Source organism: Heterodontus francisci, chromosome 47 (genome assembly GCF_036365525.1).
Source record: "Heterodontus francisci isolate sHetFra1 chromosome 47, sHetFra1.hap1, whole genome shotgun sequence".
NCBI lineage: Eukaryota > Metazoa > Chordata > Chondrichthyes > Heterodontiformes > Heterodontidae > Heterodontus > Heterodontus francisci.
In genome coordinates, this window is record NC_090417.1 from 14,943,880 (window position 1) to 14,963,040 (window position 19,161).

Here is a 19,161-nt window from a genome sequence, read left to right on the forward strand (position 1 = left end):
CAGCTAGAAAGCACTGTAGACTGTCATGTGTTTGGGAAACACACTATAGAAATGCAAGACTTTATTTGTAAATTTTGACATTCTTTATGGTGATAAATAGTGCTATTCTATGACAGTCGCACAGTGGTAATGACACTGGACTAGTAATCAGAGGCTCAAGCTAATGCCCTGGGGTCATGGATTCAAATTCTACCATGGCAGCAGCTGGTGGAATTTAAATTTAATTAGTAAATAAAAATTCAATTTATTAATTAAAAATCTGGAATTGAAAGCTCCTCTCCGTACCAGTGCCATGAAACTCACTGATGGCCGTAAAAATGCACCTGGTTCACTCATGGCCTTTCGAGAAGGTAATCTGCCATCCTTACTTGGTCTGGCCTACATGTGACTCCAGAACCACAGCCATCTTGTTTGATAAGTCTTGAGACATTTTACTCTGTTAAAAGCGCAATATAAAAGCAAATTATTGTACTCTACAGTTTCGGCCATGTGGTTCAACATCCGACTGGCTCTGTTGATCGCTCTCTGCGTTGGTGGGACAGATTTAGTGTCAAGTTTACTTGGACTGCTAGGTTTTTATTTAAACTGCATCTGTTCTTTCCTTCAAAATGTTGCATCTTAAATTTGTCTGCGTCAAAACGCATGTTTTTATGAAGGATAATTCGTGTTTGACTAACTTGCTCGAGTTCTTCGAAGATGTAAGAAGCAAACTGGATAATGGGAATCCTGTAGATGTAGGAAATCTGGACTTCCAGAAGGCATTTGATAAGGTGCCACACAAAAGGTTAATACACAAGGTAAGATCACATGGGGTTAGGGGCAATTTATTAGCTTGGATAGAGGATTGGCTAACGAACAGAAAACAGAACGTCAGGAGAAATGGGTCCTTTTCTGGTTGGCAGGATGTAACTAGTGGGGTGCCACAGGGTTCGGTCCTCAGGCCCCAACTATTTACAATCTATATAAATGACTTGGATGCAGGGATAGAAGGTACTATAAATTTGCAGATGATACTAAAATAGGTGGGATAGGAAGTTGCAACAATGAAATAAGAAATTTACAAATGGATATGGATAGGTTAGGTGAATGGGCCAAAATTTGGCAGATGGAGTTTAACATGGATAAGTGTGAGGTTATCCATTTTGTTCGGAAGAATAGAAAGGCAGATGATCAACTAAACGGAGAGAAACTTCAAAGTGCTTCGGTGCAGAGGGATCTGGGTGTCCTCGTGCATGAATCGCAGAAAATCAGTATGCAGGTGCAGCAGGTAATAAGGAAGGCAAATGGAATTTTGGCAATTATTGCTAAAGGAATAGAGTATAAAGGTAGGGAAGTGTGGCTGCAGTTGCGGAGTGGTTAGCACCGCAGCCTCACAACTCGAATGACCTGGGTTCAGTTCTGGGTACTGCCTGTGTGAAGTTTGAAAGTTCTCCCTGTGACTGTGTGGGTTTCCTCCAGATGCTCTGGTTTCCTGCCACATACCAAAAACTTGTGGGTTGATAGGTAAATTGAACATTGTAAAATATTGCCCTGAGTGTAGGCAGGTGGTAGGACAATTGTGGGGATGTGAGGGAAAAATGGGATTAATATAGGATTAGTATAAATGGGTGGTTGATGGTCAGCATGGACTCAGTGGGTTGAAGGGCCTGTTTCAGTGCTGTTTCTCTGTAAGACTATGATAACTGTACAAGGCATTGGTGAGACTGCACCTGGAGTATTGTGTACAGTTTTGGTCCCCTTACTTGAAGAGGGATGTATGTAGTTGCATTGGAGGCAGTTCAGAGGAGGTTCACTGGATTGATTCCAGAGATGAGGGGTTTGTCTTATGAAGAGAGATTGAGCAGTTTAGGCCTTTACTCATGAGAGTTTAGAAGAATGAGAGGAGATGTAATTGAGGTATATAAGATGATTTAGGGGATTGACAAAGTAGACGCAGAGAGGATGTTTCCTCTTGTGGGGCAATCTAGAACGAGAGGTCATAGTTTTAGACTGAGGGAGATATGCATCACCGAGGGATGAATGTCTTGTCACCAAGGGGCTGTATAAAATCTTTAAAATTACTGTATTTCCAAGATAGATCCAGGACTTGGCAGTAAAACTGCTTTGGAGAGAGTTGCAATGCATCAAACTGTACACAATCTGGAGCACAGCAACAAGTTTTTCAACTCAACTCAACCATGTTGGTGTTTATGCTACATGAACCTCCTGTTACCCTGTTTCATCTAACAAATGCTGACAAATGTGGGAAGATAAGAAACCTTGGTAGGTCTACCTTATTTATTTATTTAATTTATTTAGAGATACAGCACTGAAACAGGCCCTTCGGCCCACCGAGTCTGGGCCGACCATCAACCACCCATTTATACTAATCCGACACTAATCCCATATTCCAACCACATCCCCACCTGTCCCTATATTCCCCTACCACCTACCTATACTTGGGGCAATTTATAATGGCCAATTTACCTATCAACCTGCAAGTCTTTTGGTGGTGGGAGGAAACCGGAGCACCCGGCGAAAACCCATGCAGACACAGGGAGAACTTGCAAACTCCACACAGGCAGTACCCAGAATTGAACCCGGGTCGCTGGAGTTGTGAGGCTGCGGTGCTAACCACTGCGCCACTGTGCCGCCCATACCTTGAATATGTGAAGCCATCAGTAAGGTCTGGACGAAACTGATGGATATATGAGGTGTAATCTATTCAAAGGTGGAGTCCCAGGAGGAGTCTGGAAAAGTAGTTTGCTCTGAACTCGAGGTTTACTCCAAACATTTTTATTTCAGCAGTTTTCTGCAGCTCAGGTTTGCTTCCCTCCTCCCCAGTATTCTCCATTCCTCACTGTAGGGGCGACTGATACTCAAGTATGGTCCCACAGCAGCGTGATATGCACACATCTTTCAGCACAGGTCAGTCAAGAGTCAGGAGAACAGTCAGTTCTCCCCCTCCCATCTCCAGCCCAGGGTACTGAGGCGAATTGAAGACAGCAACTGCTGATAACTAAGAATGGGAATATTGCAGATTCCACCACCTTCCCATTGCTAGCCACTGTACTGATGCCAATTCAGGTGCAGCAACTGTTGCACCAGCTGAGAGCAGTTAAACTTGCAGATCAGGTTTGCATTATATTTGAGCATCACATCGCAACCTGAGCAGTTTTTTGCCTTCACAACGTTTTGCACTTCCATTTTTTTTTTTACTTGGCTGTGTCGGTCTTCTCGGACACTGCACCAATTGGACGTGGCACAAAAATACTGCAGCAAAACCATCTGACTCAAATATGAACCCGAGTGACATATTACAACTGTCGGGACTCAGCTCATTGGAGTCCAGTTTGTCCATAAATCAAGAACCATGGCTGAAAGGCCAAAACGCAGGACAACATCGAGGTTGGAATGAGTTGGGGTAACTCAGGAGATAGTGTTTAGGGGCCACCAAGCTTTGGTTTTAAGACTTGGGTACAGTTTGCTGGAAGAAAAGGAATTCCACAATTTTGAGGCCCTGGTCAAAAAAGAAAAGTAGTTTTGAGTCAGAGTAGTCTTGATTTGAAGACTGTAAAGCTGGATGGTGGCGGAAGGGCATGCACTTTGTCTAATTTGCATTGTAGAAGAAACAAGGGGGGAAAAGTTTTGAAGTACACTGACTATAGTTGCGTTGAAAAAGAGAAGATGGAGGGGTTGTGCTGGCAGGTAGAGACCAGAAGTGAAGGAAGGGCCAATGACACTGGTATTTTCTTCCTTTAAAAAGCGAGAACAAAAATGGATCTCTTTAATTATTGCATGAGGCCAGAGGTTCCACTTTCTCGAGTTACTTTTCAACCAGAAGGACACTAAAATCGGTGAATCAATTATTTTGCAGTGCCAACTGATGATTCTGTCCGAGGGCACAGACTCATTCCCTTGAGTCATGGCACAGAAAAGAACACTCCGTCATTGTTAGCACTGATATGCTAAATTCAGACTTTCTTTTATCAATTGGGTTTTGTAGATCGGTTTATAGATCAAAAAGTACTCGCTTGACTCTCTGCACAGAATGTTCCTTTAATGTCAACACAAAATAATTGCTGTCAATTCTGCTTCGTAGACATTGCAAACCGACTGCTGCTGATTTAACGCAACCTAAGCATATCACACTGGGAGCATCCTTGAGCTGCACTGACAGTTGCAATGCTGGATACAATGAGGCACTGGAGGTTAAAGAGAGCAATACGTTTTCTGCAAGTCTGCTTTTTATGGTGTCAGGTGAAAGATGTCACTTGATGTGGACTTTGAGGCAAACACCATTCTGCAAACATGTCAGCAACTTGTAAACAGTCGCTCTTGGTTCCACATTTGTGACCCCCAATATCTTCCTTCTTCCTTTGTAGTTTTACATTACTGCAATCAGCAGTAATTGTGGGAACCAATGTCAATGGGCAGCAGCCACCCTTTAGTACTTTATGCCAGTCCTAATTTTTGTGACATGGCCTGCTATCCCATTGTTTGAATATGAAGACTATCTGTGTGTTTTCAGCAGAGACATCAAATGATGAGAAGGAGCTAGAAACCTGATTGCTACTTTCTCTCCAGTTCCCTATCCCACAACAGTGGGACTAAGGCCAACAACGCAATATCTTTTCCAATGGGGTCAGCAGTTTATCCCAGCATCACTGAGATTTTTGGGGGCGGTGGGCAGGTGGAGTGGGTGGGTGTCGAGAGAGAGAGAGAGACATTTCATCAGCATGTGAAAACTGAATTTTCTTTTTGTCTGTTCATTACATTTAGGTACACTGTGGGTGGAACTTAGTACACTCTGGTCTGACTTGGATCAGCTGCTTTTCAGTGATTAAATAATTTACTTGTTGAAATTCAAATGAACATCTTCTAGTAAATATGTGAAGAAGACAACCTTTGCAACAGAGTTTGATCAAATTTTGTTTCGATGCCTATAGGTAGCAAGTAGCAAATATCTTGCTTCTGGAAACTCCTCGAGGTAGATCTTGACTGTGTAATTGTGTAAAACACGGGTAAGAGCAAGATTGGCAGCCTGTTTTACATCTCTCCCCATTTTCACCTCAAGTGAACTTTCACAAAGTCAAGATCTCCCCTTTATCCTTTGCATATCCCATTCATCAGCAACCCATAAAATTTGAGGTTATCCACCATCCAGCATCAGGTGCTTCTTTACCTCTTTGGTTGAACTCTCCACAAATGGACCCCCGAACATTGCGGCCATCCAGTCACAGCTGGAGATCAGCAAGGGCTTATGAGCGCAGATCGTCCCGTCATCCAGCTTAAAGACCACATCTATCGTGAAACAAGAACAACAAAGAGCTTCATTTCAATACGGTCTGTACCTCTGAAGCTTCAGAAATTGAGCATAGCAAAAAAAATGACTGAATAATCATCTGCACAGCTTTAAAGGCTAACATTACATATATATATATATATATATATATACATACATACACCTACTGAGCTGCTGGCATGGTGACATCTTTACGAACTGGGTTAACCAGACAACTGTGCAAATAGATCATCCTGATTTACAATGAATCTGATCCCCCAAAAAATAAGACAGCAACTTCCAGAAATATCTCCATGATGTCGAGCATTATGTCTGATGGTTTTTTAAAAAACTCAGCAGAGTGGAATATGCTGGCCAAATACCCAACAAAAACCTGCAAAAATGACGTGACCAACTAAAGCAAGTGCTGTTAAGAGGTCATAAAAATAACTCAACACTGTCCACTGAAGAGATTACTGGATAAAATGCTTCTGAATGGCAGATACAGGATTATGCTTTCCATCATCAAAAGGGAGCCTTCTTCATCTGTGCAAGAATCTCACCTGAGTTTGCTGAATGTTTGTCTGTTAACCCTTTGGACATCTCCAAAGTCAAAGTACCTACTACGTGTGATCTTCCATCAAAACTCTGTTCACATCCATCAACATTCCTCTCAAATTGGACTTTATCTGCTATAATTGACGGCTCACCCTTTGATGAAAATTCCATCAACTAGGAGCTCTCTCAGAGCCCTGTTCTTCCTCTTACTTGGCTTTATAGAGTCACAGAGTCACACAGCACAGAAACAGGCCCTTCGGCCCATCGTGTCTCTGCTGGCCATCAAGCACCTAACTATTCTAATCCCATTTTCCAGCACTTGGCCCGTAGCCTTGTATGCTGTGCCGTTTCAAGTGCTCATCTAAATACTGCTTAAATGTTGTGAGGGTTCCTGCCTCTACCACCTCTTCAGGCAGTGCATTCCAGATTCCAAACACCCACTGGGTGAAAAAATTTTCCTCAAATCCCCTCTAAACCTCCCGCCCCTCATCTTAAATCTATGCCGCCTGGTTATTGATCCCTCCGCTAAGGGAAAAAGTTTCTTCCTGTCTAACCTATCTATGCCCCTCATAATTTTGTATACCTCAATCAGGTCCCCCCTCAGCCTTCTCTGCTCGAAGGAAAACAACCCTAGCTTTTCCAGTTTCTCTTCAGAGCTGAAACGCTCCAGCCCAGGCAACATCCTGGTGAATCTCCTCTGCATCCTCTCCAGTGCAATCACATCCTTCCTATAGTGTGGTGACCAGAACTGTACACAGTACTCCAGCTGTGGCCTAACTAGCATTTTATACAGCTCCATCATAACCTCCTTGCTCTTATATTCTATGCCTCGGCTAATAAAGGCAAGTATTCCATATGCCTTCCGAACAGCCTTATCTACCTATGCCGCTGCCTTCAGTGATCTATGGACAAGTAAACCAAGATCGCTCTGACCTTCTGTACTTCCTAGGGTCCTACCATCCATTGTATATTTCCTTGCCTTGTTAGTCCTCCTAAAATGCATCACCTCACACTTCTCAGGATTAAATTCCATTTGCCACTGCTCTGCCCATCTTACCAGCCCATCTATATCGTCCTGTAATCTAAGGCTTTCCTCCTCACTATTTACGACACCACCAATTTTCGTGTCATCTGCAAACTTACTTATCATACCTCCTATATTCATGTCTAAATCATTAATGTACACTACAAACAGCAAGGGTCCCAGCATCGATCCCTGTGGTATACCACTGGCCACAGGCCTCCACTCGCAAAAACAACCCTCGACCATCACCCTCTGCCTCCTGCCACTAAGCCAATTTTGGATCCAATTTGCCAAATTGCCCTGGATCCCATGGGCTCTTACCTTCTTAACCAATCTCCCATGCAGGACCTTATCAAAAGCCTTACTGAAGTCCATGTAGACTACATCAACTGCTTTACCCTCATCTACACATCTAGTCACCGCCACAAAAAGTTCAATCAAGTTAGTTAGACACGATCTCCCCCTGACAAAGCTGTGCTGACTATCCCTGATTAATCCCTGCCTCTCCAAGTAGAGATTAATCCTGTCCTTCAGAATGTTTTCCAATATTATCCCTACCACTGATGTTAGACTCACCGGCCTGTAATTACCTGGTTTATCCCTGCTACTCTTGTTGAATAATGGTACCACATTCGCAGTCCTCTGGTACCTCTCCTGTGGCCAGAGAGGATTTGAAAATTTGTGTCAGAGCCCCTGATATCTCCTCCCTTGCCTCACTTAACAGCCTGGGATACATCTCATCTGGGCCAGGGGACTTATCCACTTTTAAGCCCGCTAAAACAGCGAATACTTCCTCCCTTTCAATGCTAATTTTTTCAAGTATATCACAATCCCCCTCTCTGATCTATACACCTACCTCATCCTTCTCTAAACCAGTCATTTACTCCATTCAATATGAGCAATGCCATTCTTGCACTGATCATTTCATTTGATTTTGTTACTCTTCTTTGTGGTACATTTCCTTAGCAGTGCACTGGTTACATCCTACAGCTTGACTACCTCCTTGATCTTCAAGGGGGCAAGGGATATCCTGCCTTTTACAAATCTTCAAGTACTACATTTATTTGTATCTCTCCCAAATCCAGCCAATAGCTGCCACCTCCTTTGATGATTTCAGTCGGACTCTACTTTTCACCGATTGACATCCTTGACCTCATTATCTCTGATCTCAAATGCAACTCCCACAGCTAAAATTGTCTCCAAGAGGATCAGTTCTTTATTTATCTCACCTAATCTCCTATTCTTTTTTGACATTGTGATGTTCTGTACATGGGTCTTGGCTTTCATCTAGATTTCTCACTGTAATAAATTGATGGTGATTTGTATGTAAATGCACCCACTGGTCCTCTGATATGCTTTGTAACCTATCTGGAAATATGTAGGGATTTTCCTGTTCTTTAAAAACAAACTTGAAACTCTCTTGAAGCAGATTCTTTTTGAGAAATAAATAGTAGTCTGAAGCATCATTAATGTGAAATTAAAATACCCTCTTGGTCAAACTGAATCAAGGGTACATCGACATTATTTTTTATGCAGCTATCAGTAACCTGCAGAGTTCAGCTACTTACAGTTTAGGAACAGGAATACAAGTCGGTCATTCAGACGCTTGAACTTGTTCTGCTATTCAATTTGATTTGTATCTTAACTCCATTTCCCCACCTTGGTTCCTTACTTCTTAATACCCTTATCTAACAAAACGTTATGAATCTGCTTTGAAATTTACAATTGGTCCCCTGCTTCAGCGGATTTTTGTGGAGAGAGAGTTCCAGATTTTCACTACTCTTTTTTTTGGCATCATCCCTGACCAGCCTAGCTCTAATTTTAAGCTTATGCCCCCTTATTCCGGATTCGCCCCCAATTAACACCAGAGGAAACAGTGAATAGAAATTAAGTAGAAACATCAACTCTCTCCCGAGTTGATAGAACCTGGTCAGAACAGGACATGCTTTTGCTTGTAGCCTGTGAATTTGAATACATGACTTAGAAAAGGTGAGTAGAAATGGAACAGAGTGCTCAGCATGATGGATCCGCTTCTGCAACTTTCTATATCCCGGTAATCAGAAAGGTCTTGGCAAAGGTCAGCTGCTTTCTCAGAGACACTGGGATGGAAAAGGTGAGAGGGATACAGAAGGAAGAGTCACCTATCAGCAGTACTGTGTGATCTGGAATGATGTCACCACTCTATGGGCTGGATTTAAAGAGCTCGTCCCCGATCTTGGCAGTGAGCTCAGAAAATGGCGACCGGCACGCACAGGCTGCATTCCAAAGAGCCACCGCAATCTCCCGCGTGGCAGCTCATTTAAATAGCAGGGGCGGCCCACCCCTTACCCAATCATTGTGGAGGGGGAGGGCTATCCATCCCCAGCAATGACTTCAACAGCCTGTGCACAGATTTTAATTTTTAAAGCTACACCCACCAAAACTTCTCAAATAAATTTCTAATGCCGCTTTCCCACCTCCCAATTACATTTTGCATTAACTATTTGCCCTTCCCGCCACCCAAAACGCTTACCTTTTAAATCTGACCTTTCCCCCACCAGACTGCACAAAGTTTCAAGTTCACTCCTTCCACCATCCCCTCCACCCATTACGTTTACTTGACTCTGTCTCCCCCACCACCCCCCCCCTCACCCCCCACACTGAGGATCTTACCTCCTCCCCCCTCCCCACCTGTGTCACACCAGCTTTCCCCAGACATGGAACTGAAGGCGCGGTAGTGACGACTGCTGCACTGAAGATCACGGCTGGCCTGGAAGACGGGAGGTACGTTTGTTAAATGTATTGATTTTATTGATTTAAAAGTTGAAGTTCAGGTCTCGTCGCCTGGGTGGGTGGGCTGCTATGGAGTATAAACTTGTGTCTTCTACTAAGAGCCCTTTAACCAGCAAACTGTTTACGGAGATCAGTTTTTGTCAATTTATTTCATTATCTTGAAACCTTCAATTAGTTTACCTCATAGTCAAATCCTCCTTCACAGATGCAAGCCCAACTTCAATAAATCTTCATTTCTAAGTTCCTGAAAAACGGAATTTATTTCTGCTGCTTGTTTCTGTATTGCCTCGAGCAATATCATAGAATCACATTGCACAGAAGGAGGCCATTCAGCCCATTGTGCCTGTACCAACTATCCAAGTTGGCCCATCCACCACTCTTTTCCCATTGCACTGAAAATATTTCCTTTTGAAGTATCCATCCCATTTCCTTTTGACTCTTACTACTGAATCTGCTTCAGGCAGTGTATTCCAAATTGTCAGTACCCAATGCATAAAAAAAAATTGTCCTCATCCCCCATCTGTTTTTTTTGCCAAATGTTTTAAATCTGTGTCCTCTGGTTACTGACCCTTCAGTCACTGGAAACACTTGACCCCTATCCACTCTATGAAAACCATTCATAATTTTGAACATGTCTATTACAGAATCACAGAATTGTTACAGTGCAGAAGGCCATTCAGCCCATCGTGTCTGCACCAGATCTCCGAATGAGCAATTCACCTGGTGTCATTTCCCCCCACCTTCCCCCCATCTCCCTGCACATTCTGCCTTTTCATATAACAGTCGAATTCCCTTTTGAATGCTTCAATTGTACCCGACTGCACCACACTCTCAGGAAGCACATTCCAGACCTTAACCACTCACTGCGTGAAAATGTTACTCCTCATGTCACTTTTGCTTCTTTTCCCCATCTCGATCCTTTCACAAGTGGGAACAGTTTCTCCCTATCTACTCTGTCCATGATAATCATTCATGATTATGAATACCTCTATCAAATCACCTCTCAGTCTTCTCTTCAAGGAAAACTGTCCCAACTTCTCCAATCTGTCTTCATAACTGAAATTCCTCATCCCTGGAACCATTCTAGTGAATCTTTTCTGAACTCTCTCCAATGCCCTCACGTCTTTCCTAAAGTGTGGGTGCCTCGAAATGGACGTAATGCTCCAGTTGAGACCGAACTAGTGTTTTATATATGTTCAACATAACCTCCTTGCTCTTGTACTCTATGCCCCTATTAATAAAGCTCAGGATACTGAATGCTTTATTAACCACTCTCTTAACTTGTCCTGTCACCTTCAATGACTTATCGTCAGATACACCCAGATCCCTCTGCTTCTCCACCCCCTTCAGAATTGTACCCTTTATTTTATATTGTCCAGCCAGAAAAGCATCAACCAAAACTCTTGGTTTTCTGGCACTCAGCCAATTCCGTACACCACATCAACAGCATTGTCCTCAGCAACCCTCTCTGTTACCTCCTCAAAAAACTCCAGCAAGTTCGGTAACATGATTTTCCCTGAAGAAATCCATGCTGGCTTTCTTTAATTAGCCCGCATTTGTCCAAGTGACAATTAATTTTGTCACAAATTAATCTTTCTAGAAGTTTCTTTCTGTCCTTTTATCCTGTTCTGTGTTCAGGTGTCAGTCAGTTTTTCACTTGTACGCCTTCACTGAGGGTGAATCAAGCAACAGAATGTCAAAGCTTTCGGCTCCTTGAAACAAATCTCCCATTAACCTTCTCTGTTCCAAGGAGAAAAGTTCAACTTCTTTAGTCTCTCCACATAGCTCAAGTCCTGCATCCCTGGTAACATTCTGGGAAATTTCCTCTGCACCTTCTCGAAGGCCTTGACATCCCAATAATAATGAGGGAAAAGTCAATGTTAGTTATAGAGTTGCTTTAAATTCCGATTTTCTTGTGCAAAAATACAATGTTTGACAAGGAATGGTACTGCCATCTGATGAAAATGCTGAAACAAAAACAAGAAATGCTGGATTCACTCAGCAGGTCTGGCAGCATCTGTGGAAAGAGAAGCAGAGTTAACGTTTCGGGTCAGTGACCCTTCTTCGGAACTGGGGTTCCGAAGAAGGGTCACTGACCCGAAACGTTAACTCTGCTTCTCTTTCCACAGATGCTGCCAGACCTGCTGAGTGAATCCAGCATTTCTTGTTTTTGTTTCAGATTTCCAGCATCCGCAGTATTTTGCTTTTATTTTGATGAAAATGCTGGGTGTGGATCAGAATATTTACCCGGATTGCAGGCTTCTCCACTTCACATTGCATGACCAAGTCTCATCTTTGGTTCAAGGAGCCTTAAAGCTTTGAACTTCTGTTGCTTGATTTAACCTCAGTGAAGGCATACAAGTGAAAAACTGACTGGCACCTGAACACAGAACAGGATAAAAGGACAGAGAGGTCTCAAGCAGTCAGTTATTAATAAATACCAAGCAAAAGCTTCACTTGTAAAGTATTTGAAGGAACCTTTTCCCAAAACTCTTTCTTTTGACTGCTATCTTGGAACTCAATTTGTGTGAACTTCAGAAGCAACTGCAGCACAAGTAACATCTTGTTTTTTTCTTTAGCTCCCTAAAGCATGATGACTGTGATCTTCTCTACTGATCCTGTGGACTGTTTTCCAGCCAAGGAAATGTCATGAAAGGAAACCATTGTGGTTTTAATTATATTCACTTGCACATCCACCATCTGCTACCTGTGCAAGGCATTAGAACGCAATGTCGACAGGTTGCCTGAAAGCCCTGGTTAATTCTCAATTGTTCAAGTGAAACAAACAATCTCCCATGAAGCCATTGAATTATTCATCTCCTCTCCTTTTAATTCAATCAAACCTTTTTCAGCTGCTTCTTATTCCTGCCATCACAGCATTTTGCGGCCACTTGGGTTTCCTTCATAAGAATTAGAGAGATTTTTGGCAGGGAGGGATGGTGAACACTGGTGAGGGATGGAAGATGGGGAATCAAAACATTTTGGAAAAAAGGGAATTCCCATGTTACACACACTGAATGTACAGCACAGAAACAGGTCATTCGGCACAACTGGTCCATGCCCATGTTTCTGCACCACACCAGCTTCCTCCCACCTGTTTTCATCCCACCCCATCAACATATCCTTCCATTGCTTTCTCCCTCATGTACTTATCAAGCTTCTCCTTAAATCCATCTCTGGTATTCAGCTCAGCTACTCTTTGTGGTAGCAAGTTCCACATTGTCCCCGCTCTCTGGGTGAAGAAATTTCTCCTGAATTCCCGATTGGATTTGTGAGTGTCTATCTTACATTTATGGCCCCAGTTACTGGGTTACATGTAGCACAGATGGATCTTACACTTTGTCCCAACATTATCCTTTACCCCAAACTCAATAGAACAATAATATCATATTTAAAAAAAAATTCTTTCCTATACCAAATATTCCTACATCCTTGAGTGAAATTAGCCCACCAGTCTGGACTGGATCCAAACCCGACACGTGAAGGTGAAAGGACTGCATCACTAAGTTTCTTGGTCTGGGAGGTACAGGAGGTGGCCAATCAGCTCTTGATCCTGTTCCGCAATTCAATTAGATCATGACTGATCTGTATCTCTAAACTCTCCTGCCTCCTTTTCATTTCATAAAACAGAATAGACTTTAGTCTGGCACTGCAAGTAATCATAAACATGTCATAAAGCATTGTACAAGACACCAACTGTGGAAGTTCATGAACAATTCAGCAATCTTCAGCATCAGCTCTTGGGCTCCGCTTACAAAGTACTGATTTTATTTGAAGGCTCGGAAAGACATTAGTATCATACATTCACTCTGATGGCGCATTGTGATAAGAATCTTACCAAGCCAGTACCAATTACTAATAAAGATTATTCTTACAACAGTGCAAGCTTGGGGCTAATAGAAAGAAACGCATTGGCAAGATAGGGTCTTCAGCCTTAAGAAGAGACATCTCACAGGGGGCCGAGTGCTGATCGACAATTCTTTATAGGTTACAGAAACTAAACTCAGACAAATATCTTCAAATACTCAATACGGTGTCAAGCAGGCACAGGTCCAGCATGATGAAGAGTAATTTTAGCATTCTGTCAGGAGCTATATTCTTGCACAGAAGGTGAGCAACAGCATCAAGTTGAAAGGAAGAATGTTTGACACCAGAACCCTGCACTCAATAAGAACCAGCCTCAGAGTGGAACGAGAAGATGGTGAGGTTGGTATTTTGTAAGGTCATGATCAAAGAAGCTGAACGGCCTTCCTCACCAAAACTGATGTTGTGATCTTGAAAGATGTCGTGGCCATATTTATGCCATTGAAGTGGAATTAGAATTAATCACAGCACAGGAAGTATTTCCTTTCTTATATTCTACATCGCTAAGCAGTCTGAGCTTTTGTAAGTTGTGTGTGTGTTCTGCTTTGGAATGAACAATTTTTCATGCAGACAGTGGCCTAGACATTCTGCTGTGCAGTGCCTGCTTTGTGAGCACCACAAACCCTCTTAAGCCTCCTGAGCCTCCAATATGGCGGGTATGAATCCATGCTCAGTATGAGTCTACCATTTTGGCACAAGCTGAAACACACCCTTCATTTGCAAATAATGGGCCTAACGCCTATTGGAGCCCCCCACGGCAAGATTGGTTTGATCAGCGACACCCTGCCTCATCATGAGTGAAAATGGGCATGTCCATATTAATAGATCAGTTATCTCAGGTCCAGTACAGCATTAGCCAAAAACACAAACCTCCCTGTCTGCTAAACTACCTTAATCTATAAAAACACAACCCTAATGGACCAGGAAGGCCATGTCTACCTTCGACATTCTCAATGACTGTGCACCATGTGTAGGCCCTCAATGCAAAGCATGGTTCTCCTGTAAATGTGAGCACAGAATCACAGATTTGTTACAGCGCAGAAGGAGGCCATTCAGCCCATCATGTCTGCACCGGCTCTCCGAATGAGCAATTCATCTCATGCCGTTCTCCCATTTTCTTCCCATAACCCTGCACATTCTTCCTTTTCAGATAACAGTCTAATTTGCTTTTGAAAGCCTCAATTGAACCTGCCTCCACCACAGTCTCGGGTGGTGCACTCCAGATCCTAACCACTCGCTGCATGAAAAAAGTTTTTCCTCGTGTCGCTTTTGCTTCTTTTGCCAATCACTTCAAATCTGTGCCCTCTCATTCTCCATCCTTTCACGAGTGGGAACAGTTTTTCCCTATCCACTCTGTCCAGCTCCCTCATGATTTTGAATACCTCTATCAAATCACCTCTCAGCCTTCTCTTCTCCAAGGAAAGCAGTCCCAACTTTTCCAATCTATCTTCATAACTGAAGTTCCTCATCCCTAGAACCATTCTCGTGTATCTTTTTTGCATTCTCTCCAATGCCTTCACCTCTTTCCTAAAGACAGTGCCCAGAACAGGACACAATACTCCAGCTGAGGCCGAACCAGTGTCTGATACAAGTTCAACATAACTTCTTTGCTCTTTATGCTATGTTCCGATTAATAAAGCCTCGGATGCTGCATGCCTTATGAAACACTCTCTCAACCTGTCCTGCTGGCAAACAATTCCCAGGCCTTTGCCCAAAGTGCCTTGCAGCCAGATGATTTGATGTCTTCAATTTTTATCCCGAGAGTGCGAAATAAAAGAAAGTGTTCCTTTGCTGAGATAGGAAATTGAAATGTAGAATTATGCTTCTAAACCCTTGTCATATGCCATGTGGTGGTTTCTGCTGATCTATAAAACTGCACAGCATCACCAGGACATCTCATTTCAAAGAAACCATCCCGCTGAACAGAGTGGTATTGAAACGCAAACAGAAAGCACGCTATACATGCTTACCTGAGAAGGTCCCTTTGGCGAGACATTCTTTTACACGGTTTGCTCTCCTCACATGGAATGCTTTGGTAATCTCTTGGTTCATGAAGGCCTCATTGTTCAAAATATTGGCCACCATCATACGCAAGTCGAAAACCTCCAGCAGTTCTGCAATGTGGGCTATCTGCATCAGCTCCTTCTCATTCTCATCCAACTGACCAGTGTACAAGTAGCGCATGACTGCATTGAAGGCATCAGGATGAACAGAGTAGTCCATCCTGACAACGGTCATCAGCCGATTGTTCAACGTGACGGGATCTTCTGCCATCTCTTCCTGGATACTGATGAAAGCTCTACTCCACGATGACAGAATCTTTCCTCTTTTGAACCAAGCCTTCGCTCTTGCACTATTATCGTCGGCATTAAGTTTCAAAATGCTGTCACTTGTAGAGGCTCGAAGATTGGATAACGGTTGAGTGGTTGGAACTTCATCTGTGCTTTCGCTGACGTCAAAGCTGGCAGCTCTCATTAAATATTCCCTGCCCCGCTTGTCATTGTAGCTTACTGCTCTTTCCTCACCGCACTCTGGTTCTTCACTGAGGTCCATGAGAAACAGATCATAAAATTTTGAGGAGGAGGTAGACAAATAAATCTTGTGAGCGTAGATTTTAACCTTGTCCTGAAGCACCAAGATGACATCCGCACAAAGGGGATTGGCCAACAGGTGGGCAGGATGCTCTTCGTTGGTTTTGGGGGGATCTGGGACAGTAATGATGGGGGGAGGTGGCTTGGGGGGCAGGAATGGGGCCTGCAGTAAAGGCTTCTGAACGTTCCTCAGGTGTGACTTCCAGAACTGAAGGTGCCGCCTGGAAATCAAGGCTGCTCTGATGGCATTATCGAAGACATCCTTAATGCCAAATTGGGCTACCACGCTGGTTTCATAATAGGGGATTCCCAGTTCTTTGGCTACCTCCCGACCCTTTTCAGGAGGCAAAATCTCATTGTGTTTTATTGGCCTGTGAATGGATAAAAACATCATGTAAGCTGGATAATGTAACTCAGAACTGACAGAAATCATGCATATGTCTTACCACTTTATATAACTGCTATGTTTTTCAGATCCAGTTTCCAAAAGTTATTAGAAATGTCAAAGCATGACGTTTGGGGTATTTTTACTGCACTCAGATGATAATTTAAATCTAGATTTTGCAAAGAAAGAATATATTCCATTTTCGAAAACAGACATTAAATTTGTTAACGCTATGTTGTCTCAGTGAATATGCATTATAGTTCATGATATTTTGACAAAGTGGAATCGGTGTACTGGCAGAACATATCGGAGATGAAACATCTTGTTGACACATTGGAAAGAAGATATGGAAGGTTTAAAAAAAAACACAGAACACAGACTCTGGTTAGAGTGTTAATCAGATCCAGAAGTTTCCAAATTAAGGGACAGAAAAAACCCATATCAAATCTAGGGGCAAAACTCAAAATGTGAGATTGGAGCTCGTCTAAGGGGTTAAAATTGGGCGGTAGGGCAAACAAGCAGTATTGAATTGGCTCTTCAATATAAACCCCACCCCCGAACCCCCCAATACTCAATTCCACTGACTTCAGTGAAACGGAATATCAAGCAGGACATATAACGGGTCAATATATTACTGCCCAAGACCACTTTCCACAGCTATAATGGAGGCATTGCCAGCTTTTCAGTTGGAAGATATTGAGATTCGCATGGTATTGGCATTGAGTAAAGCATCACATAACTTAGGCAGCAGCTTCGAAACTTTCAATGTTCTGTCACTGCTCTCAGTATTTATCTATGTAATCCTTCGTCTCTTCCTGAAATAACATTCATCCAATGCTTTTAAGAAATGATAATTGACAATGCATCAGTTGATCTAGTTGAGTGTTACTTGTACACAGTCACGATTCTGTAGGAGAGTGGGGATGGGGAGGAAGTGGGGCAGGGGGAGTATGTCTATTGCTGAAGCTTGCTGGACATGAGTATTTTTATTCGTATAATCCAAATTAAAACCAAAACAAATGAGTAAGGCTTTCACAGCACAGCTTTGATTTATTCCCCCTTTTATCCCGTCACCCATTTCTCTTCATTGCCTCATGATGGGTTGCTGCTCCACTGGCATTAGTCACCTAAAGATACTTCACCCAAGTACCCATTCTTCACCTGATCCAGGAAGGTGAGTGCTGGCAGGCCATTCCAGTGGCAGGAGGGTGGGTGTGGCATGCAACACCTTGCCCAATCCTGCCTTCACTCAACCTGGGTGATGCTTCCTTTGGACCACTGGAACTACCATTCTGTCTGAGATTAGCTGAGTCAAAGTTCAGGAAGCATGAAGGCTTAAAAGTGAGAGCTTTCCCCTAAGGCGCAGTTGAGTTTATCCAGTGAATTGAAGACCCATCAGTCAAGGAAGACTTCCTTTTAAGCCTTCATGCTTCCTGAACTTGCACTGTAACCACAGATTGCATTTATGCCCTTGATTTTAATATGGACATGACAGACTGTACCTTGCAAGAGGCCTCCGTGCGCGATTAACTGCTTCCAAGTCAGTGTACCGCAAGTCCAGCTGGCAGCCAACCAAAATAACTGGTGCCCGTGGGCAGAAATGTTTAATCTCCTGGTACCACATGGTCTTTACATGGTGCAGAGAGTTGGGGTTAGCAATGGAGAAACAAAGCACAACCACGTCAGACCTGAGCAAGAGAGGTAAGGAAATAACCCATGAGAATTCAAAATGAAACTGGGACTGCTGTGCACAGCAGTATGATGTCTCTGTAGTTTTGTTTCTTTTAATCGAGGCATATGAAACTTCAAAAGCTGCATTGTATTGCATAGAATCTATAGCACACAAACAGGCCATTCAGTTCAACTGGTCCATGCTGGTGTTAATGCTCTCCATGAGTCCCCTCCCACCTACTTCATATCAGCATTTCCTTCCACTCCTTTCTTCCTCGTTTATCTTCGCCTCCCCTGACATGCATCTATTATTTGTTGAATTTTTTCTTGAGGTATCTAACAGCTAATTACTACAATATCTAACTACGTGTGGCACTGGGGTGAATATCAATTGCACTTGAATAAAATCTTGTGATCGCATCCCATCTTGAGCCTCTCTTTGGGCAGGATTTTCTCTGTGGGTTCTGAACCCTGCCATCAGGCTTTAATGGGGGTCAGAAGCCCGCACTGCGTGGAAAACAAACAGTCACTCAATGGGACTTTCCCTGCAGCAGCCAATTAATGGCCAGAGGGGTGGGCTCACCATCCCATTAAGGAAGATGGGTGGGCTCTCGAAGCTGGAGGGTCAATCAGAGGTCAATCAAAGCAGCAGGAGGATGCCATTGCAGCCAAGTGAGGGAGAAGAGGCATCTCGCCAACATTGCTAAAGTTGGAATAAAGAATGGCCTTTGCAGCCATTATTGATGGGGGAGACCTGTCTACAGGGTGGCCTGAGGCAGCTGCTGCACCCAGGGAGGGCCTTTTAGCCTGCCTGGAATGCTGGCCCTCCCCCCCCCCCCCCCACCCCCCACCCCAGTCTGCCGCTTGGAGGCTGGCTACAAGCAGCTCAATGGGCCCCCACCACCGACGGGAACCTTCAATCGGCCCCCAAACCCCCTCAGGGAAAATAGCCCAGGGCTGGGATGGGAGCCAGTGAAATGGTACATAGACTGTTCCCAGCACCACGGGGGGCTCAAAATCCAGCCCTTTGTTT

The 19,161-nt window shown here is 43.5% G+C and overlaps 1 protein-coding gene across 6 annotated transcripts in view; it reads right to left on the minus strand.

Moving 5' to 3' along the window:
• Positions 1-19,161, minus strand: part of LOC137357252 (rho-related BTB domain-containing protein 2-like) — a 68,965-nt gene that overhangs the window by 25,034 nt on the left and 24,770 nt on the right. For 5 of the 6 annotated variants that reach the window (XR_010971158.1, XM_068023447.1, XM_068023445.1 and 2 more), the window contains exons 4-6: positions 17,960-18,145; positions 15,452-16,443; positions 5,165-5,283 (exon numbers count right to left, since the gene is read on the minus strand). Coding sequence is in view for 5 of the 6 variants with exons in the window: in XM_068023447.1 (XP_067879548.1) it covers positions 5,165-5,283; positions 15,452-16,443; positions 17,960-18,145 (1,297 nt within the window). In the remaining variant the exon portion in view is untranslated. The remainder of the gene's footprint in view (positions 1-5,164; positions 5,284-15,451; positions 16,444-17,959; positions 18,146-19,161) is intronic. The other variant, XM_068023446.1, reaches the window with a different exon arrangement.